Source organism: Lepidochelys kempii, chromosome 14, assembly GCF_965140285.1.
Source record: "Lepidochelys kempii isolate rLepKem1 chromosome 14, rLepKem1.hap1, whole genome shotgun sequence".
In the NCBI taxonomy this organism is placed as follows: Eukaryota; Metazoa; Chordata; order Testudines; family Cheloniidae; genus Lepidochelys; species Lepidochelys kempii.
The window spans coordinates 15688467-15715669 of NC_136393.1; the positions used below are offsets into that span (position 1 = coordinate 15688467).

General features: G+C 44.1%; 1 protein-coding gene across 7 annotated transcripts in view; it reads left to right on the top strand.

Moving 5' to 3' along the window:
* The window catches only part of UNK (unk zinc finger), a 68225-nt gene that overhangs the window by 3193 nt on the left and 37829 nt on the right, over positions 1-27203 (top strand). Inside the window, exon 1 of one of the 7 annotated variants that reach the window (XM_073312100.2) lies at positions 22095-22373. The exons of the other annotated variants lie outside the window; for them this stretch is intronic. Coding sequence (XP_073168201.1) covers positions 22159-22373 — 215 coding nt within the window. The 5' untranslated portion in view covers positions 22095-22158. Of the gene's footprint in view, positions 1-22094; positions 22374-27203 lie in introns of those variants that run through there. 7 annotated transcript variants of the gene reach the window in all.

Genomic DNA, 27203 nt, shown 5'->3' on the forward strand with positions numbered 1-27203 from the left:
CCCCCCCCCGCCTTGCCTCCGGGGTTCTCGGGGTCTCCTTTGTACCCCCTTTATCAGGTTGTTTTTCCCCCCAGTGAGGCTGCCTGGCTCCTTTCCACATGGTGGGGCTGTTGTTGCAGAGTGTGTCACCCCCAGCAGAAGGGTGGGTCACCCCCATTTTGAGTCTGTTTCCCTCCCCCACCCCCTAGCTTCTCTTGGCTGGGTGCATCTGCTCTAATTGGAGTACATTGCCTTTCCCCCCACCTCAGGAGGGTGTGTTGGCCCTAAGGCCTGAGCACATCAGTCCTTTGCCCCCATCCTTGGTGTGGGTGACTGTTGTGTTGAGCATGTCCGTCCATGTGTTGTGCCTCCCCTGCCTCACGAACACATTCATGACAAATAATGCTTGGACAGGTCACATGCCCAGCAACTAGGGACAGGCCCCATGGCAGGTCATATATTCACATGTGGACCTGTGAAGGAGACATCACTAAGGGTTTTCTCACACGCCCATGAGGAAAACATTTAGAAGGTCTAGGTTCCCACCCCCATCAGAGAACTGTCATTACACCTTTCTATGGAAATACCAGAAGGCCATGTTGCACGCACATACCCCCGAGGGAAACCTTACTAGAGCACGTCACGTGCGGAATTCCTCATTAGAACATATCTCGCCCGCATGCCCCGAAGGAACTGTCACTTGAATGTTTTGCATGTGCACATGTGGGAAAGATCACTGGTGTGTCACAGCCCCATCCATATGTGGCAAATGTTACACAAGTGTCTCCTTCTCTTCAAGGAGCTATGGCAGAGTATGTTACTCTTCCTCCTTCCCCCCATGCTCCCATTACACTGAAGCATGACTCCTCCATGAAAGAAATATTGCTAGTGTGTAGCATCCCTCACTAGAGTGTGTTTCTCCGTGTGGGAATTATTGCTAGAGCATGTTTCCCCAAGAATACAAAAATATCATTAGTGTGTTGTTCAGTGCTCCTGGCCAATGGTGTTCCCTTGGTGGCTGAAGTATACAGGTTGGAAGCGGTGGCAATAAAGTTCATTTTTCTTTTTTAAATAGGAAGAAGATGGAAGGGTTAAGTGGCGGGAGCATCATGGTGAGGGGAGGGTTGGTGATGGGGGCAATGAGGGTAGAAATAACTGGCAGTTCTTGGACCTCCTCTAAAAATATTAGACTGGAACTGTGCCCTCTGAAGAAAATATCCCTGAATTGTGTCACCCTTCTCCTTAGGGTGCGTCGGCTTCTAGAAGGAAAAATCATCAGAACAAATTACCCATATCACTAGTGTGTGTAACGGTGGACTTTTTCTTGCTAGAAAATAATAGTTTGCATTTCTGTAGCTCCTTTTATTCACTGAACCTAATGTGTTTTACAAGCACTGTATCACACAACACTCACGCCTGTTACACTGGAGTAAATTTAGGTATACCAGGGTTAAGTAATCTGCCTGCAAGAAATCACAAAGTCAATCTGTAACAGATCTGGGAATAGAATTTAGGAGTCCTAACTCACAGTCACCTCCAATAACCACTAATCTCAATTTCCCAACTGTAGTCTTCAGGGCACTTGCTGGGTGATTTACAGAGAGCTGCTTGGCCATATTGTGCTGGCTCTCCATATTACCAGCCACTTCAACAGATGTAGATCTTAGAATCTTTTGAATGTACTGCAAATAAAGAGAATCTAGCTTAGCTCTCTCTGTTAGGACCACAGCTAGAAAGGTGGAGGAGAGGAAACAGGAGCTGTTCTTGGGGACTGAAGGTCACCAGTGGGAGTGAAACTATCAGTCATGAGTGGGAGGGGAATGTCCGCATGAAAAAGAAATTAGGTAGCTAGATGGTTATGTCTGATATAGCATGGGGAGAAGCAGACCACATGGTTCTTAAGCATACCCACAAAAGTTGGGGAAAAGGGAACAAGTCAGCAAGAAATCACGTGCAGTGGAAGAGAAACCAGGCAACAGGAAAATTGGAGGGGAGAGAAGAAGGGGACCAAGTGGTAGAGAAGAATGGGGAAGGGGAATGGAAACAACAAAATAGAGAAAAATTTGTGTGATTAACTTTTTTCAAAGAGGACAAAAACACTTGCATGAAAGGCAGCTAAAAATATTTCTATATATCCATGAAAGCAATTGCTGTAGTTACCACAGGAATGTTGAGGTGACCTGCATGCTTGCAGGATGAGAAGGGAAGTGTGTGTGAAACTACCTCTTAAGATGTGATTCGTACTATAAGAAGCTTGAAAATTTATAAACTAGAGCACATCACGTCATAAACTCTTTTTATAATATATGGGAACCTATTTTGATTGCTCTTTGTTATGTGAACATGCTATAACATTGAAATCTCTCCTTGCACTTTTTTTGTTCTTTTTGGTTTTGTTTCAGTAAAAGGACGTTACGGTCACAAATTGTAAATTCAAATAGAATTAATTATCCACATCCTGTGCTGTCCTCTGGGAATGGGGGCGATACAGGAAATCTCTGTCTTAAAGAATTTTGGTTGTGTTTATTAGGAAATGTTCCGATTTCCTTATTGGTATTTTCTCAAATGTTGGCAGTATTGATATGTAATCTAATTTACTTTGAACTGTGGTTCCATATCTGGAATGGAGCTCCTCTTTATTTGCTCTAGAACAACAGCGAAAGGAAACATGAAACAACAATTGTTGCTAATACACACCTTTTGCTCTGCTCCTTTTGTTAGTTGACCAAGAGCCTTATAAAATCTTAGCTTTGACATTAGTGGCAATTGTAACACGTAGCTGGAAGTGAAGTACATTAGTACATTGTTACGTGTGCCAACGTTCCCTATTTGAGTGAGAGATCTCATGGTTTTCCCCTGGGGATTTATTTTCTTATTCAAATCTCTTAATTTTGGAAATTGCAGAATTCAGATGAATAGTAATTTTAGAAGTACCCCACTGTTTTTAAGTTCTCTCTGGGTTTATTGAATTAGCCGATGGTTCCTTGTGATCCTGCTTTAATTGCAAGAGTACGGTGATGTCATTAAGATACCCAAACAAGGCTTCAGGTTTCTGCAGGCTGGCTGGATGTGTTGTTACAATGAAGTGTTTCATGTAACATCTTTGTTGGTCAGGCTTTAGGTTACCATTAACAGAAGGAAAAATACTTTTCATGTGTTCTGCCAAACCTCAATCAAATATTTTAAATAGTTTATGGAAATACCTGTGTGTTTTGCATTATTTCACATTGTTTCTTATGTTTAACTGGTATAATTATCGTCTTAGGTACCCACAATCTGCAAATCAGAATAGAGGTTGGGTTCGAAGAAATTAAAGCAAGTGATCAATTGTGTTAGAAAACCAATCGTCATGTAGTGAAGATTTTGTTTTGACTTAGTCAGCCTAGTCCATCTGGATGTTATTGAGCTCTGTTTAACTGTGTGATAAGGGTTGTGGACTTGTTTATCCCTCTTGTGAAGTCCAGAAAAGTGAAAATGGAGTGATACTTTCTTCTGCACATGTTCTCACCTAAGTGTCAGATTGTTTGAGAACTTTGCAGAAAGCCAAACATTCAGATGTGGGTGAGATTTGATGAGATTCGTGAATGTATCCATTCTAGTGTGCTCACATTTATTTTGAACAGTAACCCCTTTTCCCATCCTACTTCCCCAGAGAACACCTTGGTTCAGGCCCAGGTGATCTAAATATTTTCTAGCTGAGTTATAAACCCTTTGGGGCATAGATTGTGGATATATTTTCACTGCAGAGTTAACACACATTATCTACACTCGAGGTACTCCCTTCAAGTTAGCCTTGATCAAGTGCAGCACTGCAAAATAACACTGCTGTGTTATTTTGTGCTATGGACAAGCTGCTCTGTCCATACTGGGACTACACTCGCTTGTGAGTGACACTAAGACTTCTGGGAGCATATCCCATGTTTCTTATTACTAAGTAAGCTGATTGCACTATGAATTGTTTTGCAGTGTATTGTGGGAGAACTAGTCTGCCCTTGCTGGGCTCACAAGGGGATTGGGGGAAGGCACTAGCTGGATAACTAGCACCACTCAAGGAATGCTAGCCTGCATCCGCTTTGCATACCGGTTGTGTGAGAAGTTAATGCCTACATTAAAAGCATCACTGCGCTCGATTTAACGGTTTTTATATGTGGATGGGAGTTGAGTTAGGTGCAACCAAGATATGCCCGGTGCTTTTGCATGTATTTGCACAGTGCCCAGCACAATGGGTTCCCAATGGGTGCTACTGCTATATAAATATTATATCATAATAAGAAATCTGATCCCACTATTTTTATGTGGGTTTGGAATTCCTTTGAACAGTTTAGCAAACAATCTTATGTTTATATTCTTACTCATAAATAATCACATTTTCATTTTTTTACAAGCATGCCATTAAAATAATTTTTTGAAAAAAAGTCTGAAGTGTTTGCGGTTCCTGAGCCCTTAAGATTTAAGACCACAACTCTTATCATTGAGCAGAGATGACCAGATGAATATGCTGTGTAAATAGTTCTGACTTTATATGCACAAACTGTCTGTTTCTGAAAATATGATTAAAAATCAACAGTGCGTTAGATTTATACTTTCAGTGAAGTTATTACCTGCAGTGGACTTCACACCCTTTAGTCTTCTCCTATAAGTGGGTCTACTTTTTAAGTCACCCTTTCAGTATGACCAGAAATGTTCTTTACTTATAAGCAGTTTGTTTAAAATTGTTTAATTTTATTTTTTTCAAAAGTTACCTTATATACTCTTAAAACAAACAGATCTCTAAAAATAATATTTATTATTATTTATATTATATATATTAATTATTATAATTATAATAATTATTTATTAAAAATAATAAATGATTGGCCTAATTCAGTTCTGTTATACTGGTTACTCCCTTTAAATCAATACAGTTACTTTGGATTTATGCTTGTGTAACAGCAGAATTTGGCCACATTTAAAAAGAGACAGGTACATTTTAAAGACAGCTTGCAACTCACTAATAACTCTTGAGATACCTGGAAGAAACCAAAATACCTATTGTTATAAAATTTAAAACAAGGAACTGCTACTCTCTGCTGTATTGTGTTGTCTGTAAATGTCTATTTACATTATTGGGCAAGTACAGGCTGGTTTATTGGCTGACTGAACCGCCTTGAAAGCAATTCCATCATGTATTGTTATTAGGAAGTGTGAACTGTAACAGGGAGGTGAAAATGTGAAGTACTGGAGCAGTTGCAAGAAATGTAGCATTCACAATGTATGTTTACTATAGAAAATGGTTACAGAGACAAGCTGGAAACCAGTAGTTTCTTGACCATATACTCACAGACTTTAAATATAATTAGGTGGTTTTGGTTTGTTTGTTTGTTTGTTTTTGGGGTGGGGGGATGTTTAATGTTTTAGGCCTTGATCCTGCATTGGGATTGAAGTCATTGGGGCTCCATGCAGGGCAGAGGTTCCCAAACTAGGTTAGCAGCTTGTTCAGAGTAAGCCCCTGGCGGGCCACGAGATGTTTTGTTTACTTGAGCGTCTGCAGGTACGGCCGCTCGCAGCTCCCAGTGGCCACGGTCTCGCTGTTCCCGGCCAGTGGGAGGTGCGGGAAGTGGCGCCATCACTTTGGCTGGGAATGGCAAACTATGGCCACTGGGAGCCGCGAGCGGCCGTACCTCTGGACAGTCAGGTAAACAAAGCATCTCGCAGCCCACCAGGGGCTTACCCTGAACAAGCCGCGAACCAAGTTTGGGAACCCCTGATGCAGGGGAACTTCTGTGTCTTGCTGAGCTCCATTGATTTATGCTTTACTTGTATGCAGCTCCATTGACTTAAAACACAATATGTGATTGGGGCCTTTGTTTGGAAGACTATAGTTTTCAGAAGATTGACTGATCAATTTTGTCCTTTTGGAAGTCATGTCAACATCTCAAAATTGTCAGAGAATTCACATCATGGTGACCGTTGTGTAGAATATGAACTAGTGCTGTGCAGATGACGGAAGTTCCATTTCAGGAAGGATTTCAAGATGTTTAAACTTGGCTTCATTCCGAATAGGAATGAAAACTGAAATTTTTGAAATTCTCCATGAAGGAAAATTCTGGGGAAAAAAAACTTGTTTTGGGTTGATCAAAACATTTTGTTTTGACAAAATTAAAATATTGTTTTTCATTTCTATTTCAGTTTTTTTTACTTTTCTGTTATATAATGCAAAAGTAAAAATTAGAAAAAAACAGTTGTGAAACTCAAAAAAAAAAAAGTTTCATTAAAAAAATGTCAAAACAGGACTTTTTGACATTGCCAGGACTTTTGTTTTCAGTTTTCTTCCAAAATTAAATTCCAGCAAAATTGGCTCGATTTCAAGAAGCTTTTCAGTTTCAACAGAACTGTGTATTCAGATGGAAATGGTTCTATCAATGTTTTTCTGACCAGCTCTAGTACAGAATTACTCTTCTTATTATACCCCTTGTAGAGTGAAGGCCAACTTTTATTGTAAAGTTTTGCTCATTCTGAATTGTGTGTGTATCTCTCCAGCAAATGTAATCCCCCAGCATTTTAGAAAACTTGATAATACTTCAGTCTGCTCTTGGTTCTCTGTATGCCATCAACTAACTTCCAGTCAGAATGTTTCTCTGTATAGACTTTTGACTTAACCTGGCCAGTTTTTAATCCTAGGCAATACAAAATTTTTACAAGACTAGCTTCCCAAAAGCAATTTTATGTGGGGATGTAATAGTAGCTTCATAAATTAAGATTTTTCAAAGAAACTAGCTGGAATATGTATGTAAATTATAGAAAGCCACAGGGCAGATTTTTAAAGGAGTTCTTGCCAATTGGAGCAATAATTTTCAAATTATTTCTTTAAATTAATTTTCTAATGCACAGTTGTATATAAACAGGACATATTGACATCCAAGTCACATTGAAACCACTGGCACCCTAATCTGTAGTGCTTTAGGTGCATGTATTCACAAAATGCTCCGTGCAGTCCTGCTCCTGCTTCACACGCACAGATCCCATCAACTAGAACTCCATCCTCTAGTCCCAATCTGAATTCATGTCTGATTCCTATCTTAGCAGGCTATGGAAGATATGGAATTTCCTAACTGCCTTGCCCTGTTCCCTTCTTAGGAACTTGTTTTTGTTTTCAGGTATCAGGAGAAGTGGGGAGGTTGCTACAGTCTGGTACTTTCCCAAACTTTCTTTGTGTACTTGAACAGTACTAAAATAGTTAACACTGTTGACATTTAAAGTATCACAGTCAGAGTTAACATCCCCTTGAAATGAAAAGGAGCAATTTACACTTTTCTTAGCGCTGTGGTTTCAAGCTGTCTTCTGCAGACATCACTTCCTCACTTGGTTCACATTTCTAAGATTATTTTTGCAACAATAAAAGCTCTAGTCTTAATTTGTTTTTTAAAAAGAAGAAATCATAAAATCTGAAGCACAGTGGTGCAGATAAAAGTATTGGTTTGCTGAGCAACAGCAAAGTGGCCTAGTTTTTAACCTTTTTGAAAAGAGTCACAGATCACCAAAAACTATTGAATAGAATGCGCTTTTTACTGGTACCTGTAGGATGGGAACCTACACAAGTTTCAGGAAGGAGCTTCTTAGAGCCCTGCAAAAATCTAGGGCCAGCATTTGGTATCGTGATGAGCAAAACTACTAACAAAATTTTGTAGAGCTCACTGATTTATTAAGATTATAATTAATGGGTTTATTTTTCAATCCTTTTGTGCCCATAACTCCCATTAAGGTCAGTAGGCATTACACACACACAGAGGGGAGAATAGATTCCCAAGATAGTACCTGATGATTAATTACAAAAGAATCTGAATTTATTATGAAGTCAAGATTATTTTACTGGTTGGTTCTTTTTCTTTTTGATCCAGCTATATTACGTACTAAAGATGGCTGTCCATCAATCCATATCCATACACTAGAAGAGCTGTCTTTTCTTGCAGCATTCAAAGGACTGTGAGATATCGGTAAAAGCACTTGGATTACCATCACAACAGAGAAAACCCTGGGTGAACACTCTAGAGCATGATACACAATCTTTGCAGCATAAAATACCACACTGGCAACTTTCAATGATCATGAGGGCCACACCTAATTTGCATATACATTTATATACTATTTTAATCTGAAATAAACGCAAACTTTTGTTATCGAGTGCTGGAAGTGTCCACTATGCTTTATAAAAACACAAAGTATGATTTGTGGGTTGCAGGGAAATGAATATCAATTGAAAGACTGGCACTGCTTCCCTTAAACCATCTTATTGATGTCTGGCTTTATCTTTGTGTTGGCTATGTGTGATACAAAATGCAGGTTCATATCTGATAGGTAATCACAGTGTTTTGATTGAAATTCACAGTAGAAAATATCTGTTCACAACTGTACACCTGTCCAAAGAAGCTACCACAAATCTGACATTCAGCAGGCAAAGTAACAAATTAATACATTTCCTTCACAAAACTCGGATTAGACTGGATTGGAGCATTGTAAATCAATCATTTCTTGTGGAACTTTTATCCTCTTCTGGTTCAGTTGAGTATGATCTGGTCTGCAAACAATTTATAAATTATCTATCTATTTTGTTTGGGAGGGAGTCTCTGAATCATTGGCCAAAATACTCTTGAAGATTCTTTGTCTGTTCATCATAGGCATGATTATTGGTCTTGTATTTCTTGAGAATTTGTTGGTAAAATAGAGAGTGAGAAAGGTTGGTCTACTTACTGTAAATGTCTGTAAAATAGTTTGTAGCTGAAAACCAGTCTGTGCTTTGCCACAGCTCAGTAATAAGTATCTGAAAACAATATTTATTTGAGGTGGCCTCTGCAAATTCCCACATATGGGATACTGAGCTTTGGAACTTTTGGAGAGCAGAAGAAGTGACATAGTGGTTAACACACTTGTGCCTAGCCTATACCAGCTATGTTGGTGCTAAACCAGTAGTGGGAGAATTGCTGTGTAGAAAGATATATTGGAACCAGGGATCATGATTTACACAACACAGACCTATATGGTCTTTTTCAGCTGGTCTTTACTAGACCTTTTTACCTTGAACAAATTGATTTAGTACCTGAAGTTAACTGGTAATATGTTTATGAAGGCCAGTAGGCACTCCCCACATGTTTGATCCAGGCTACAAATATTTAGGGAAAGAACAAACATCTGTAGTCTGGATCCAATTAACTTGAGGTAAAAAATAGTCCAGTGTAAACACACCTTTAACAACCATACTAGAGGAGCATGTTAGCTGGATATTTCTGCTAAACCATCAGCAGTAAAATAGTTAATGATGTTGACATTTAAACTGGTGTTCAGATATGATGATGATAAGCAAGAGATAAACTCTAGATAGATAAAATTTTTGTGATTAAGTTTCAGAGTTTACCTATCGTTGAGATGAACGGGTGCCATTCAGACCTCAACAAGAGGCTATGTCTTCAGTATTGGCCAGGTTTTCACCAAGAGCTGGTCTACACTGAAAATTTACATTGGCATAGCTACATCTTATACCCCTGAGAGATATAGTTAAGCCAGTTTAAGTCCCCATATAGACAGTGCTAGTTGACAGAAGAATTCTTCCATCAACCTAACTACCGCCCTCAGCAAGGTGGATTACCTTTACAGACCGGAGAACCCTTCCTGTTGCTGTAGCAAGGGCTTGTCAACACTTAAACGCTACAGCAACACAGCTACGCCATTGCAGCTGGACTGCTGTAGCACTTCAGTGTAGCCACTAGCTACACTGACGGGAGGCGTTCTCCCGTTGGCATAGGTAATCCACTTCGCCAAGAGTTAGTAGCTAGGTCAATGTAAAAATTCTTCCATCCACCTGGTGCTGTCTACGTGGGGACTTAGGTTGGTTTAACTGCACTGGGCAGAAGCATGGATTTTTCAGATACCGACTGACATAACTAAGCTGACCTAATTTTCTAGTGTAGACCAGGCCTTACTGTCCAGTTCATAGGCTCAAAAGGGTCCCAAAGCATCTGTGACATTTCAGCTAAACGTTCTGCAGTCTAAAGTGAGGGCCAACAACAGGTTCCTCTAGATTGGGAAAATAAGTCATATTTGAAAACATGGTAACTAATGTTATTTTAAGCATAAGTTTGCTTTTATTGTAGACAGGTCAAGTCATGTTTAAAAACCTGTTAGGGTTAACCACAACCAACTAACTCATTTTAAAACACTATATGCCCTGCCTAAATTAGGTGCCAAGTTGTACTTAAAATCATGTTAGTTAATATGTACTCAGACATTGTTAGATTGGGCAAAATAAGTCAAACCGAAAGAAACCAAAAGGCAGACTACATATGGGGTTTTGGCTTGTGCACAACAGCTTGTAAAGACACTTCTGCTCTGAAATATAACATTGCAGCTATGGGCTAATCCAGGGGTCTCAAACACGTGGCCCGCAGGCCACATGCGACTCGTGGAGTTATTTGCTGCGGCCCGCCAAGCTCCCCGTGCCCCTCCACCCCCCCCCCCGGAGTTATTTCCTGCGGCCGCCAAGCTCCCCTCACCCACCGCCCTCCCTCCGCCCAGCGCGCCGCGTCCCCGCTCCTCTTCCTATCTCTAGGCACTTCCCGGGAGGGAGGGAGGAGGAGTGGGGAGCCACATGCTCAGGGGAAGAGGTGGAGAAGAGGCAGGACAGGGGTGGGGATTTGGGGAAGGGATTGGAATAGGGGCAGGGAAGGGGTGGGAAGAGGCGAGGCAGGGGAAGGGCCTCATGGAGAGGGCAGAGTTGGGGTGGGGACTTTGGGGAAGGGGTTGGAATGGGAGCTGGGAAGGGGTGGGGCCTCATGGAAGAAATGGAGTGGGGGCAGGGCCGGGGCAGCAGAGGGGAGGGCTTTTGTACCTTTATATGAAAAGGTGTCAGGGATGTGGCCCTTGGGCCAGTGTACTAGTCCTCATGTGGCCCTCTTGGTGATTTGAGTTTGAGATCCCTGGGCTAATCTATGCACAGACTTGCACTGGTTTAGTTAAACTGGTATAGTTAAAACAGGGCAAACCCTTGCGAAAACACTCTTAGATCTGTATAAAAATTATTATATTGGAGCTTGGCCATGTAACTTTCAAGCTTAACCAATATGTCAGATTTAAATAAATTTTAGAATGCCCCCACAGAAAGTTGCACCAATTTTAACTAAGTTGGTTTAAAATTGTGCAGTTAAACCAGTGCAACTTTGTACGTAGGGCAGGCCTATAGAAGGTGTACACTGTGAACATGAACTTTCTTCCATTGATACCCTATAGGCCCTGACTTCAGTGCAACTTTAACCCAAGTTTAGCCAGCCAGGCCTGTGTTTATGGGAAAAGTAAGCATGGTTTTCAATTGAGTTAGCATAGCATGATTGAAAAACACATCTTTTTTGCCCATCAGTATAAAGTTTGGAAGGATGGTTGGCTGTGAACATGATTTGTGCCCCCACAAAATATGGTCAGAACTTGGCTAGTAACAATGGAAGTGAACAGTGTTTTGCCCTTGCCAATGGCTTTTGTTGGCCTGTGACTGTCTTCCTGTAAGGGTTTTGGCACCTTTTTTTTAGGGTTTTGGTTTTTTTTCTTTTTCAGTATAGACCATCCCTCTCTCCCCCCACAACTGTACCTATGTAACTGTGTTGGTTGGTCCTCCTTCCTCCTAGCTGTCTGTGAAATAGGACATCCCAGAACATGTTGCCACACATGGTATTGTTGCCACTTTGTGTGTATGTCCTACAGGTATTCTGTCATCTGCTGAAGCATTATGGTATATCTGCCCACATTTCCCCAGAATGCACAAGTATAAATACAGGCACCATAGGTGGTATGGAGGCACAAACTGATGATTGTATTATGAAGAAATCTGCTTTGCGGACACAGCCATGTTTGTTGTAAACAGTTCAGACAGCAGCATCACAAATGTTTCAAAAACAGTGTGGCAGACAGTCCTTACTGTAGGTGTGGTCAGCAGTTATCCGTGCATGCAATTTGAAATGTGTGTAGCTGAAGACTTAGCTGGGACAAAATACATCTGTAACACTGTAAATGACTGTTTTTAAATGTTTTCCTTACTGGGAGTGAATCTAGGTCTGAAGATCTGGTTAATGGACAGAACTTTGAGTGCACATCAGTATGAGCCATGGCTTTAACTAGGGCCCTACCAAATTCATGGTCCATTTTGGTCAATTTCACGGTCATGGGATTTTAAAAATCGTAAATTTCATGATTTCAGCTATTTAAATCTGAAATTTCACGGTGTTGTAATTGTAGGGGTCCTGACCCAAAAAGGAGTTGTGGGAGGGTCACAAGGTTATTGTAGCGGGGGGGTTGGTACTGCTACCCTTACTTCTGGGCTTCTGCTGGTGGTAGTTCTGCCTTCAGAGCTGGGCAGCTGCAGAGCGATGGCTGCTGGCCGGGAGCCCAGCTCTGAAGGCAGAGCCGCCACCACCAGCAGTGCAGAAGTAAGGATGGCATGGTATGGTATTGCCCCCTTATGTCTGTGCTGCTGCCTGCAGAGCTGAGCCCTTCGTCAGCACCTCCCACTCTCCGGCTGCCCAGCTCTGAAGGAAGCAGTGCAGAAGGAAGGGTGGCATGGTATGGTATTGCCATCCTTACTTCTGCATTGCTGCTGGCGGGGTGCAGCCTTCAGAGCTGGGCACCCAGCCAACAGATGCTGCTCTCCGGCTGCCCAGCTCTGAAGGCAGCGCAGAAGTAAGGGTGGCAATACCGCGAGCCACCTAAAATAACCTTGTGACCCCCCCCCTTGCAACTCCCTTTTTGGTCAGGACCCCCAATTTGAGAAACGCTGGTCTTCCCTGTGAAATTGGCATAGAATAGGGTAAAAGCACACAAAAGAGCAGATTCCCAGGAGGAGACCAGATTTCACGGTCCGTGATGTGTTTTTAATGGCCGTGAATTTGGTAGGACCCTATCTATAACTTTACTCAAAAACAGAAAGTGGAGTATGTACTTGTCTGTCTTCAACTGTGACATAATCACTTGAAAATACTAGATGTGTACTTCCATCTCCTTTAAAATTGTGGGAGAATATGGTGCTCATGAAAATAAGAAGCAGGTGCTAAATGTGAGAGACACTTCTTTCAAGATCTGTAACGCCTTGAAATTTCCCTTATTATAAGCTCCGACACAGCTTTACCAGTATACCTAACGCTTCGCGTGGCCTTGGACATGTCACTTGACCCATCTGTCCCTCAGATTCTCAGTCAATAAAGTGGTAGTACTAGACTGCTGTTATCAGACAGAGGAATTGAGAGGTTAAATTAATTGATCTGTGATGTACTTTGAGATCTTAAAATGGAGGTACTTTACAAGGCCAAAATATTTTCATTGAACGTCCTGTTCTTCTATACCTGGGACCTTCTTGAGCAGAGTCTTGTGAAATCTGGCAATTTGCATGGTAGATTTTTGTAGACCCTTAGACTGGCAGTATTGTCAAGAGTTGATGGAGGAGGGGAAATATAACAGCTCTGAAATCACATAGCACTGTTTGCAGTGTGACCTCTTTTCAGTTGGTGGTTCAATTTATTTAGAAGATAAAGAAGATACTGAGGCATGTGAAGGCTGTAATCTTGACAGATGCAAGCTCAATGGACTCTCTTTTCTCACACTTCTTCCCCCTCCCATCCTGCATTCATAGTTTGCCTCTTGTTTTCATAACATGATCCATTTCATTTTCTTCTAGTTTAAATGCTGTATAATCTTTTCAAGAGTTTCAAAACTGTCCCTATCTGTGGGGGATATGGGGAAGAAAATTGGCTAATGCTTATATATATTTCAATAAGAAAGGATACATTTGTATTTTGTGTAAGGAAGATGTGTGGAAGAGGGAGAATTCAAAGGCAGTTCTTGGTCTGCTGCAAAATGGAAAGGTCTGGCTCACTATGGTTGGTTGTATGGGAAAGGACCACTATTTTCAGATTTAGGGGGAGTCCAAAAATAGAATTTCTTGCAAGACTGTAACTGTTTCAGCAAGATTGTTTTGTGTAATGTCTCCCTGCCAACACATTTGCACCAATTAAGAACTAACATGCCTGTTGCAGTGAGGCCACAGAGGAATATGAGAAAAAAAACAGGGATGCTGTGTCTACGAGCAGTAGAAATTGAGGGGGAATACTAGCAAAATCTGCACAGGACTTTCCTTCAAATCATGATGAAAGCCAGCCAGATTTTTGCCAAAAACTTTTTGTCATTTGGCTTTCAACTCTGTTGGCCCTGTAGCCTCTATTTTAATATCAGTTTGCACCATAAAAACACTTGGTTTCAAACCAGTGCAAGTCACTTTTTATACTACACTTCTCGTGCTAGTCTACACTAGAGGTTTTTCCTAGTATAACTACACTAACGCAAAAAACCCTGTGTAGCTGAGGCACCTTGTAGCTGACAATACTGTATATCTCATTCTTGCTCTAATTTTTGTAGACAGTGTTTTAGCAAGGATTAGTCAAATAATTTATCTAATGACCAGGCTTACTCTCTATCACAATATTGCAGAAGACCCAGTCTCTGTTCTCTAGTATTCTGTTCCCTAGTGTCTTTGCAGGAGCTGAAAGAATTTTGATTAGGAGGAGTATAGGACAGGGGTGGGCAAACTTTTTGGCCCAAGGGCCACATCTGGGTGCAAAACTGTATGGAGGGCCGGGAAGGGAAGGCTATGCCTCCCCAAACAGCCTAGCTTCCCGCCCCCCGACTGACCCCCTCAGAAATCCCCACCCATCCAACCCCCCCCCCCCGTTCCTTGTCCCCTGACCGCCCCCTCCTGGGACCCCCACCCATGCCCGCCCCACAGAACCTCTGCCCCATCCAACCGCCACCTGCTGCCTGTCCCCTGACTGCCCCCTGGGATCCCCTGCCCTTACCCAACCCCCTTACCATGCTGCTCAGAGCAGTATGTCTGGCAGCTGCTCCGCCCGGCCATAGCTAGACATGCTGCTGCTCTGCGCTGCAGGAGCGCACAGCCCCACTGCCCAGAGCACTGCCCGCATGGCGGCATGGCTGCGGGGAAGGGGCTAGCCTCCCCAGCCAGGAGTTCAGGGGCCGGGCAGGACGGTCCCGCAAACCGGATGTGGCCTGCGAGCCGTAGTTTGCCCACCTCTGGAAAAGGAGGACTGAGACTAGAGAAGAACTTTGGGGGGTGAGGTGAGGGGACTTACTGAAAGGATTTGGGAGGTGAGGGTTGGGGGTGCATGACAGGGAGGTAGGGCTTGGGTTTTTTATGGTGTGGGAAGGAGAAGAGTTTGGAAAAGTTGTTTGCTTGTCTCCTTTGACTTCCAGAGTCCTCCAACTCTTCTCACTTCAGTTTTCTATATTCCCTTGTCCCAACACACAGACGGTTGGCACACCCTCCCTTCTTCAGGGCCGGCTCCATAGCCCACTGAAGTTAGTGGGAGTCTTTCTGTTGATGTGAAAGGGCTTTGAATCAGGCCTTTAATAAGGAATTTAGGGATCACCTGCCTTGATGCGCTACCAGCCCACTTCCCTGATTTGAGATCACCCCACCAGGCTTCGGCATGCCTCATTTGTTACACCCAGTGCATACATGATACAGTATAGCATTTGGCAGGCAGTGCATGGCATTAAGAAAGCTGGATCCTGTAATACTGTAAGGTGGGGAGAGGAGTATTGTATAGTATGGAGGCACACAGCCAAAGGGCAGAAAGAGCTTGGCCAGTCAGCAGATTATAATGAAAGTGGGACAAAGCCCAGGTTTCACTATAATCAATCAGGGCCGGGGTGAAAGTAACTTAAAGGATTTACCGGTTCTCCAGATTCCTTAGGAGGGGGAAGGGCCTCAACCGGAAGAGGCGGGGTCTTTACATCCCCAGGCCCTTTAAATCAAGTAAAGGGCCCGGGGCTGGGACTGTGCTAGCAGCACCTGGGAGCCTCGAGCCCTTTAAATCACCCCAGAGTTCCCAGTTGCAGAGGCGGCTGGGAGCGCTGGGGCTCGGGGGTGATTTAAAGGGTCCCAGGGCTCCAGTAGCTCGGGTGGCAATTTAAAGGGCTCCAGAGGGTAGCAGCAGTGGGAGCCCCGGGCCCTTTAAATCGCCACCCAAGCCCTGCTGCCAGCACCCTGGGATAGCAGTGACAGCCGGGGGCTCTGGCGGTGATTTAAAGGGCCAGGGGCTCCTGACTGCTGCTACTGCAGCAGAGCCGCGGGCCCTTTAAATTGTCGCCGCGACCCCCGGGGCTCCAGCAGCAGGGCTCTGGCGGCAATTTAGAGGGCCTGGGGCTCCAGATGCTGCTGGGAGCCCCAGGCCCTTTAAATTGCTGCCTGGGGACGCCGATCCGCCCTGGTACGGCGCACAGGCTCTTGCTGGTACACCATATGGGGGCGTACCGGCTTACTTTCACCTCTGATCAGGGCATCATAAACATAGTCAAGTCTTTTCCAGTAAACTGGGACAGCAGTCACCCTGCAGTGATGGGTGAAAGTACCACATTAAGAGGGAACAAAGGCCAGGTTTAAGCTAAAAAGGTAGTTTGACCCAGCTGTGTTACTTGGAGGAGTGTAAAATCCATACTCCTGAGCAATGTAGTTAAGCCAGCCTATCCCCTGGTGTAGACAGCTTTAGGTCAATGAAAGAATTCTTCTGTCAACTTAGCTACTGTCTTTCGGGGAGGTGGATTAACTACAGAGACGGGAGAACCCCTCCCATTGCTGTAATGTATGTCTACACTGAAGTGCTACAGTGGTGCAGCTGCAGTAGCAGTTTAAATGTAGACAAAGCCGAAGTCAGTTTGCCTTTTAGCCTTCTTCCTGTGGAAAGTCCTTTCAAATGAATGGAGTACCCAGCCCCCATTGGATGTTTCTGGTAAGAACATCAGCAACAAAATAGTTAACATTGATATTTAAATTTGTCATAATTGGGCTTTAGACTTAATGCTATGTTGAGAGGAATGGGGAGCATCTCACCCTTCTCTGACACAATAACACTTTCTGGTTACATTTTGAAGCCATCATTACAGCCAGAAAGACTAGAAATGTAATCTTGTTTCAAATGAAAGCTTATATTGTGCAGAAAACATTGAGGATATAAAAACAAAAAAACCTTGAATCTTGTAAATATTCAGAAATTCAGCACAGGTGGCTTTCTAGTGACCAGACCAAAGGGAAATAAGATCTAATAAAGTACAATAAAATAAAAGATTCAACCCATTCCTGTTGGATTGCCTTTACTATATTTCCACCCACCAAACCACTTGGGGGTCTGGAACATCAGTACTTTTCTGACACTGATGTTTCTATTTAAACTTCCTTTGAAAGGCAGTGGAGGAGCAATGATGGCCACCTTTCTAAAATCAAAGGCTTTGAGTCGATGTAAGTCTAGTTATCCCCTCCCCTAGAAGATCCCTTTGCTGTTGGATGATCCAGGTACCTGAATTACCTCCATCATCAGCCCTATTTCATAATGTCACCATGTAGCTTTGGCCTATCACTAGGGCCTGTTTGTCCACCTTGAGAATACTTCACATGTCTATAGTGTTTTTCTTCTTAGGAACTTGGCATGCTTTACAAACAGCAAGCCTCACAACAATTCTTATGCGTTAGGAAAGTAACTCCATTCACAGATGGGAAAACTGAGAAACAAAGGCTAAGGCCTAAAATTTTTTAAATGTCCATTAATCTTGGAATCCTGAATTTGTTGGTGTCCAGATTAATGCTGCTTTGGCCTGGTGTTTCAAATGTGAAATTCTGGTCTTTTAAGGGCCTTTTCCTGCCTCCACAACTCAAGATTCTTCTGGGTCCCCTCCTTCCATGCTCTGCCCACTCAAATGGTTTTGGCCCAATCCTGCAAATACTTAAGCACATGCATAACTTTCCTTACATGTGTAGTGCCATAAACTTAACTATGTTCTTGAAATACTCATGTCAAAATTCTCTCAAAAATATATTGTCTAAGTGGAGAGGAAAAATTTGCATGAGTGGGGAAAAGCCATGAAGCCTACAATTTTTTATGTTTAAGGTTAGCATTCATTTTTGTAAATGCAGAAATCTATATATCTTTTTGAGTTGTGCACAGGGTAAACAGATATGCTGCTGCCCGATTGATTCAGTCCTTTCAGGCCATATCTTTGACTGGGATAGAAGGTGTAATGTTATGTTAGTTAGTAGCATTCTGAATGGATATGAGCAGGGCTAGAATGTATTTGTCAAGGCCAGAGAAAAAGATGGTGTAGTAATCGAGACAATAAGATAAGAGCCTAGATGAGGGTTTTAGCTGTGTGGATGTATAGGAAAGGCTGTCTCTTTGAGATGTTATGCAGAACTGGCAAGATTTAGGCCTAGCCTAGATGTAAAGAACTCAAGCGGCAGATGAGGTGTGGTTACAGGCCTGAGTGATGGGCAGGGGGGTGGTGGTGTCCACAGTAATAGAAGAAAAGAGGCAGGGGAAAGGGCTTGAGGGAAAGATTAAGAGCTCTGTTTTAGTCATGTTGAGTTTGAGCTAATGACTAGACATCCACTAGGAGATGCCAGAGAGAGAGAGAGGCTGAGATTTGAGTTAGGGCAGAAGGAGACAGGCCTGAAGTAAAGTGATAGATCTGAGTGCTTCTATTAAATCTATTAACCCAAACAGTCTGTGAGATTGGACTACAAAGCTGGGGAAGTATCTAACCCCTCCTCTACATTAGACCATGAATCATGGTGGCTCAACTGTTCTTAAAGTTCTACAAAACAATTTGTGTTAAGGGACCAGTAGCCCCTGACGGTTAAAACACATCAGCCTGGCAATGTGGGTAATACTGAATTATTTCTAAATTGTGCCTCAAAGCGGGTTTAGCACAATTCATAAATACATTTAAACATGGTTACATTTTCTTGCAAATATTTTATCACCTTAAATTCGGAGTGATTAAAAAATCTAGCGTTTTGTTTATTTTATAATGAAATGTGCAGTAACTGTGTCCCCTGACGTGATTGATCTTGTAGACAAAACTGGTTTGTGCTAGTGTAACCCACACATCGCCTGGGTGTGGTGTTGTGACCCATCCAGTGCAACTGAGACCATTGAGAGAGAAAGAGAAAGAGAGAATGCGTATGCTGTACAGCCTTAGCTAAGTGGCTCTTAGGTCTACAGTACGCGGTTATTTCGGAATTAGCCGAGTTAACTCGAAATAAAACTGGTTCCGTCCACACGACCAAACCTGTTTTTTTTTATTTAAAGGGTTCTTTACTCCGATTTCTGTACTCCACCTCGGCAAGTGGAGTAGCGCTAAAATCGAGATCACAATTCCGAGTTACAGGTACTGTGGACACAATTGGACGATATTGGCCTCTGGGAGCTATCCCAGAATGCTCCCTTGTGACCGCTCTGGACAACACTCTGAACTCCGATGCACTAGCCAGGTAGGCAGTAGAAGCCCTGGGAACTTTTGAATTTCCTGTTTGGTCACCATCAGCACAGGTGACCATCAGCACAGTCCACCATCACAGGCGACCATGCAGAGTCCACCATCACAGGGGACCATGCAGAGTCCACCATCTCAAGAGACCACGCAGTCCCGGATTTGCAGATGAGCTCCAGCATGGTCCGAACGGGAGATACTGGATCTCATTGCATGTTGGGCAGACGAATCTGTTATGGCAGAACTACTTTCCAAAAAAAGGAACGCAAATATGTACGCTAAAGTCTCCAGGGCCATGACGGAAAGAGGCTACTCCAGGGACACAGAACCGTGTCGTACAAAAATCAAAGAGCTCAGGCAAGCGTACCAAAAAGCCAGGGAGGCGAATGGGCGCTCTGGGTCACAGCCCCATACATGCCGCTTCTACCGTGAGCTGCATGCAATTATGGGGGGTGACGACACCAGTACCCTACCACTGTCCTTGGACACCTGCAAGGGGGGAGTAGCACGGAGCGAGGAGGATGAGTTTTTGGAGGACGAAGAGAAGGAGGAGGAGGACAGTGCACAGGTGGCAAGTGGGGAATCTGTTTTCCCCCCTAGCCAGGAACTATTCTTAACGCTGGAGCCAGTAGCCTTCCCCTACTCCCAAAGCATGCTCCCGGACCATGACCCTGGAGAAGGCACTTCTGGTGAGGTGAGAGCTTGATCAGAGCCACGCGGTGGGGTTGGGGGGAAACCCAGCCGCTCTGGGCTGTTCGTATTTAGTTTAAAGGGCTCATCCCTTCTCAGAGCCTCATCGGAGCCACACTGGGCTGTTCGCACTTAGTTTAAAGGGTTCATCCCTGCTCAGAGCCTCATCGGAGCCCCGCGGTGTGTGTGTGTGTGGAGGGGTGTTGTGTGAAGCAATCATCCCAGAGAGTCCACAGGCTGCCTGCAAGCTGAATTCTGTTGCCTGGCCGCATGTGATGGCTTACTCACACCAAAGTGGCAGGCACTTCAGTATAAGAGGCAAAATGAGACCTTGTACAGAAAGAACATGTGCTGTGTACTATGAATTGCCTGTTTCACTGAGAAACAGTGTCCCCTTTGTTCTCTAAAATGTATCTTTTAAAATACTACCCTCCCTTTTTCTCCTCCTGCAGCAGGTGCAAATGTTTCAATGCGGCCCCTATCTATTCTGTCCCAGAGGCAGGTCCAGATTAGAAGGCAGAAAAAACGAACAAGGGACGACATGTTTGCTGAGGTCATGCAGTCCTCCTGCACTGATAGGGCCCTGACGACATGTTTGCTGAGCTCATGCAGTCTTCCCATACTGATAGGGCCCAGTTGAATGCATGGAGGCAAACAATTGCGGAGTCGCATAAAGCGTTACATGAATGCGAAGAGAGGAGGGACATGCGCGATGAGAGCAGGCAGGATGCTATGGTCAAGCTCATGGGGGAGCAAACTGACATGCTCCACTGTGTGGTGGATCTAATGCGGGAAAGGCAGCAAGACCACAGATTGCCGCTGCAGCCCCTGAATAACTGCCCTCCCTCCTCCCCAAGTTCCATAGCCTCCTCACCCAGATGCCCAATAACACGGGGGGAGGCTATGGGGACCCACACAGTCAACCCCAGAGGATTGCACAAGCAGCAGAAAGCTGGCATATCCTAAATTTTTCTTTGGTTTCTGGACTTGTCCTTCCCTCCTCCTCCACCCCCCAACCCAATACACCCCCCTCTCCCATCTAGCTTCTGATTTCTCTCAACGTGCAACAAATAATAAAGAACGTTTTTTAAACAATTGTGACCTTATTTCCTTTCATATATATATATAGAGAGAGAGGGGGCTGGTAACTTTAAGAGAAACAAACACAACTCTCACACTGTACCCTGGCCGGTCATGAAACTGGCTTTCAAAGCTTCTCTGATGTGCAGTGCGCCCTGCTGCGCTCATCGAATCGCCCTGTTGTCTGGCTGTGCGAAACTGGCCGCCAGGCGAGTTGCCTCAACCTCGCACCCCGCCATAAACGTCTTCCCCTTACTCTCACAGATATTGTGGAGCACACAACAAGCAGCAATTACAATTGGAATATTGGTTGTGCTGAGATCTAACTGAGTCAGTAAACTGCGCCAGCGCGCTTTCAAATGTCCAAACACACATTCTACCACCATTCTGCACTTGCTCAGCCTATAGTTGAACTGCTCCTTACTACTGTCCAGGGTGCCTGTGTACGGCTTCATGAGCCATGGCATTAAGGGGTAGGCTGGGTCCCCGAGGATAACAAGAGGCATTTCAACATCCACAACAGTAATTTTCTGGTCTGGAAAGTAAGTTCCTTCCTGCAGCTGTTCAAACAGAGCAGAGTTCCTGAAGATGCGAGAATCATGCGCCTTTCCTGGCCATCCCACGTTGATGTCGGTGAAAGGTCCCTGGTGATCCCCCCAGTGCTTGCAGCACCATGGAAAAGTACCCCTTGCAGTTTATGTACTGGCTGGCCCGGTGTTCCGGTCCCAAGATAGGGATATGCGTTCCGTCTATTGCCCTGCCGCAGTTAGGGAACCCCAGTGCATTAAAGCCATCCACAATGGTCTGCACATTTCCCAAAGTCACTACCCTTGATAGCAGCTGGTCAATTATTGTGTTGGCTACTTGCAGCACAGCAGCCCCCACAGTATATTTCCCCACTCCAAACTGATTCCCAACTGACTGGTAGCTGTCAGGCGTTACAAGCTTCCACAGGGCTATGGCCACTCGCTTCTCAACTGTGAGGGCTGCTCTCATTTTGGTGTCTTTGCGCTTCAGGGCAGGGGACAGCAAGTCACAAAGTTCCATGAAAGTGGCCCTACGCATATGAAAGTTTCTCAGCCACTGGGAATCATCCCATACCTGCAACACTATGCGGTCCCACCAGTCTGTGCTTGTTTCCTGGGCCCAGAATCGGCATTCCACAGCATGAACTTGGCCCAACAGCACCATGATCTCCCAATCGCCACATGCCGTGCCATCTGTGTCCATGTCCTCATCATTAAATCACGCTGTCGTCGCTTCCTCGCCTGGTTTTGCAGGTACTGCACATGCTGCTGGATAACACGTGAGGTATTTACAATGGTCAAAACTGCAGCGGAGATCTGATCGGGCTCCATGGCTATGGCACCTGCACCGGTAATCCTGGAAAAAGGGCGCGAAATGTAGGAGAGCAGAGTTGGTGGCAGAAGCTGTACTGTTCAGTTCATGGTAGCCGAAAAGCGGCGGAAAATGGTTGTCTTCTGTGGCTTTCATGGAGGTGGGAGCCCAGGACAGACAACATGGAGAAGCTCGGAAGCGTGGCAGTAGCGGGAGAGCAGAGTTGATGGTGGAAGCTGTGCTGCTCAGTTCACGATAGCAGAGTTGAGTTGGAGAGGTGAATTCATAGTAGCAGGAGAGCAGTGGTGCACCGTCTGCTGAAAGCAGTATGGCGTCTGCACGCCAAAAAGGCGTGAAACGATTGTCTGCCGTAGCTTTCTGATGACACACACCCAGAAACACCCGCGAGAATGTTTTTGCCCCATCATGCACTGGGAGCTTAACCCAGAATTCCAATGGGTGGCGGGGACTGCGGGAACTGTGGGATAGCTACCCACAGTGCACCGCTCCGACATTCGATGCTAGCTTTGGTAGTGTGGAGACAATCTGCCGAATTCACGCGCTTTAGTGGGGACACAGAAGACCAAATGTATAAAATAGCTTCCAAAAATTCAAGTAGAATAATTTTGAAATAATTTCATAGATGTACCCTTAGGCAGTTCTTTTTTAGCTCATGTAGTAGAGGCTCATGCACTAAACACCAGAGGCCCCAGGTTTGATTCCGCCCAACGACGATCAGGATCTGTCGGTGTTACATTAGCTCGGTATAAACATGATTTGATTTTTCTCTGGAAACTGAACAAAACGGTCTTTAAACTGAGTTTAGAAATCATGTTTTAGCCCACACAGAAAACTAATCTAGAACATGGTTTCCAAATTCGTTTTAAACATAATCTGGCTTAATTTACCAAATTCATAGAATCATAGGACTGGAAGGGACCTCGAGAGGTCATCTAGTCCAGTCCCCTGTACTTGTGGCAGAACTAAGTATTATCTAGACCATTCCTAATTATATTAGCTTGAAATACTGCTTTCAACTGGTTCAGCAACAGGTTCAGTTTGACCCAGTGTCTTGAACTACATTGTTCTGATGGTCTCTTACTTGTTCTTCTGCTTGTTTAAAATGAAGAGTGGCTTTATGTGTTTGGTAGGAATGGTAAACAGTAACACCCCACTCAGCAGTCCTTTTGACTCAGCTAGCATTGTTACCGTTTTATTTATTTTGATTGTGTAAACCCCAAAAAGCATACTGCATGCTTTCCAAACACAGAGAATAACAGTCTGTTTCCTGAAGAGCTTACAATCTAAAAAGACATACAAAAGGTGTCAGAAAGGGACATGACAGATAATGCAAGCAAAGTGGATAGGTACATGTCTTATTTGTTCCATGATTGTTTGTTTCATAAATATAGGGATAGTTTATATGTAAAGTGTGGCTAATAATGCTTCCCTACAACAAAGGGGTTTTGTAAAGTTTCTTGAGATCATTGGATCGGAAATGAGAAATGCAAAGTATCATTACTGTATTTCCTCTTCCTGCTTGGGAGCATCATTTGGCTGACCCTGTACTAAACAACCATTAGTTTGACCAACTGTTCTTAAATTTAGGGGTCATTCCAGAGATTCCTTATCTCAGCTCTGCCGAGAAATTGTCTAGAGACCATTCTGATAACCTGAGGGCTCGTTTTGACACTGTACTCTCTCTCCAAAGATTCTCAACAGAGACAAAGAGCGCTGTAATGATTGCTTAGTGAGCTATTCCATTATGGCTAATGTGGTCGTGTGCATCTCTTCTGCAGCTCAAGAACATGTCAGAATACCAGCAATTCAGAATGTCTTTCCAAGCACCTCAAAACAAAGTGGATGTTTCTATCTGGGCTGGTTGAATGGCCTGTTTTTCATATTTTCCCAGTTGAACCAGATCTTGCTTCCTGGATCAAGACAGTGCATGGCTGTAGGAAGAATTTACCTTTCATTGTGGAGAAAGTTGTTTTCAGTGTTCCACTGGTTTGAAAAAAAACCTAGCCTTTGAATTTGCACCAAAACCAGTGATTGAAAGTCTTGGAATTTCTGAGCTATTCTGACAACCCTTATTTAGCTCTGTTGAGCTGTATTGCAGAAATGTTTATACACATTTGATGCATTTGGTATGGCGCTCAATGGTACCTGTTTTCAATGCTTGCTTTGAAAGTGAGAGATCATTTATTTAATAGATAGCATTAAAGAATGAGTTTCCAATGAAGTCAGTTAGGTGTTAAACACTTTTCTTGTGAACCATTTACTTATGTAATTATCTCTAATGTACATTATAATAAATGCATCTCCAGGGAACTTAGCCAATCATAAAATGCAATTAATTTTGAACTGTGGTTCAGCAACAGCCTACACTCCAGAGACTGTACTCCCTCGTCAGCATATGCATTTTTAAACTTCCCTGCTAAGCTAAAGCTGTTCAAATTCCTCTCCTCTCCATCTGTTCCATTCTTTATTTTAAAATAATATCAGTGCTCATACACAAGCAAGTTTACATCTAGAAGGCAGGGGTCCTGGGGCCCAGTACTGCGAGGTGCTCAGCTCCCTCAAATCTCATTAATTTCAGTGGAAGTTGAGAGGATTCAGCACTTTTCAGAAAGGTCACCTCAGGAATTACCGATCAAAAAGGGACTCTGGTCAGCACTGCTGACCAGGCCGTTAAAAATCTGGTTGTCGCAGGGCTGGCAGGCTCTTTACCCAACTCTGTGCAGCATGTCCCTCCACAGCTCCTAGGTATAGGGACAGCCACAGTGGCTCAGCGCACTGCCCCTGTCCCGAACGCTGGCTCTGCAGCTTCCATTGGCCAGGAATCATGGCCAAGGGAAGCTGCAGGGGTGGCGCCTGCAGGCAGGGGCATTGGGCAGCACCCCCGTGGCAGCCCTTCTGCCTAGGAGCCAGAGGGATGTGATGCTGCTTCCCAGGAGCCGCCTGAGGTCAGCGCCACCTGGAGCCTGTACCCTGAGCTCCCTCCGGGAGCCTGCACCCCAGCACTCTGCCCCAGTCCTGAGCCCCCTCCCCCACCCAAACTTCCTCCCGAGTCCTAACCCCCTGCCCCAGCCCTGAGCCCCCTCCTGCACTCCGAACCCCTCAGCCCCAGCCAGGAGCCCACTCCTGCACCCTAAACCCCTCATCCCCAGCCTCACCTGACAGCCTGCACTCCACACCAGAGCCCTCACCCGCCCGCACTCCAAACCCCTCGGCCCCAGCCCAGAGCCCTCTCCTGCACCCCAAACCTCTCATCCTTGGTCCCAGCTGGAGCCCTCACCCCATCCTGTACCCCTACCGGGTGAAAATGAGCCCAAACCGGGTGAAAGTGAGCAAGTGAGTGAGGGTGGGGGAGAGCAAGTGACAGAGGGAGGGGGATGGAGTGAGTGGGGGGCAGGGCAAGGGTGTTCAGTTTTCTGCTATTAGAAAGTTGGCAACCCTATTGCTGACTGTCACAGGCTTGTACTATGACATTGGACATATTACCTAGCCTCTCTGCTGCAGTTTCCTAATCTTTAAATTGAGGATAATATTATTTCATCATTGTGAAGCACTTGGAGATCTGTGGATGAAAAGGGCTATATGCTGCTATGTATTATTGTGAAAAAACATTCTAGGTATTGGCATTTAAGTGATCATGTTACTTCTCAAATTCTCATAACTAGCATAATTGGTTTTCCCAACCCAGATGAGTAGGCATTAGTGGACAGTCATTTTTCCCTAAGGCTCATTAGCATGATACAGCAACTGGGCTTGATCAGCTAAAACTTACATGTTTGATAAGGGTCAGCCCTTTACAAGGAGTGCATGTTCCTACAATGGCGTGGAATTGTGCTGGCTTTCAAGCATGGCACAGCCTTTCTAGGCAATTGTTTTTCAACACAGTTGTCACAAACCTGGTTGAGGCATGGATCTCTTCTCAGAGGAGCAGGTCTTTTTAAAAACAAAAGTCGTAATAAACAAATTCTAGTCCATAGCGCACAGGTTCAGAAAATTCTTTTGACTTGCTTTATAACTATATGATATCTATAGTTATAACTCTGTTTGGTGTTACAGCAACACTAGCTTGCAAGGGTGTTTAAAAAAATGGTTTTGGACATAATAGAAAGCTCTAGAGCCCAATTTTCAGAAGTACTGAGTACCCACAACTGTAATGGAAGGCAATGGAATATGTGGGTGCTCCGCACCTCTGAAAATTAGGTCTTAAATGTGTATAGGGCCAAAAGATTTGGAAGTGAATGGTTGGGAAAGCCTTTTACTTTTCTCAGTAGCAAAATCATCCTGCAGAAAACTCCTTGCCAGCAAGATTCTGGCCTCTGAAACTGAAAAGGCTTGGAATATGTTATGCATTTCTGAGGCCCTGTCCTTGCTGGGGAAAAGGCTATTTTTGAAATGTGTTAGCCACCATATTTTAATGATTTTAAAAACACACATTTCTCCTTGTACAGACACAGCCTGAGATTATTTTCTGCATCTTCAAGCATGTGGTGCATTTCTGTTTATTTAAAATTGACATTAAAAAGACAATAATAATTTAAGAGGGGAGTGAGCCCTTGACAAAGTTCAATACTTTTTATTTTCCTGCCTTATAGTGTATATGTGAATAAACCTCACAATCAATAATGATTTACTTGGACACAGTGATCTGACTGGGCTCTGGTTACAGGTTATTACAAAATACCACATTAGTCAAAACTCAGTAGCTGTGCTAAATTTATTAGGCACATAAGAATTGCCCTATTGGGTCAGGCTCA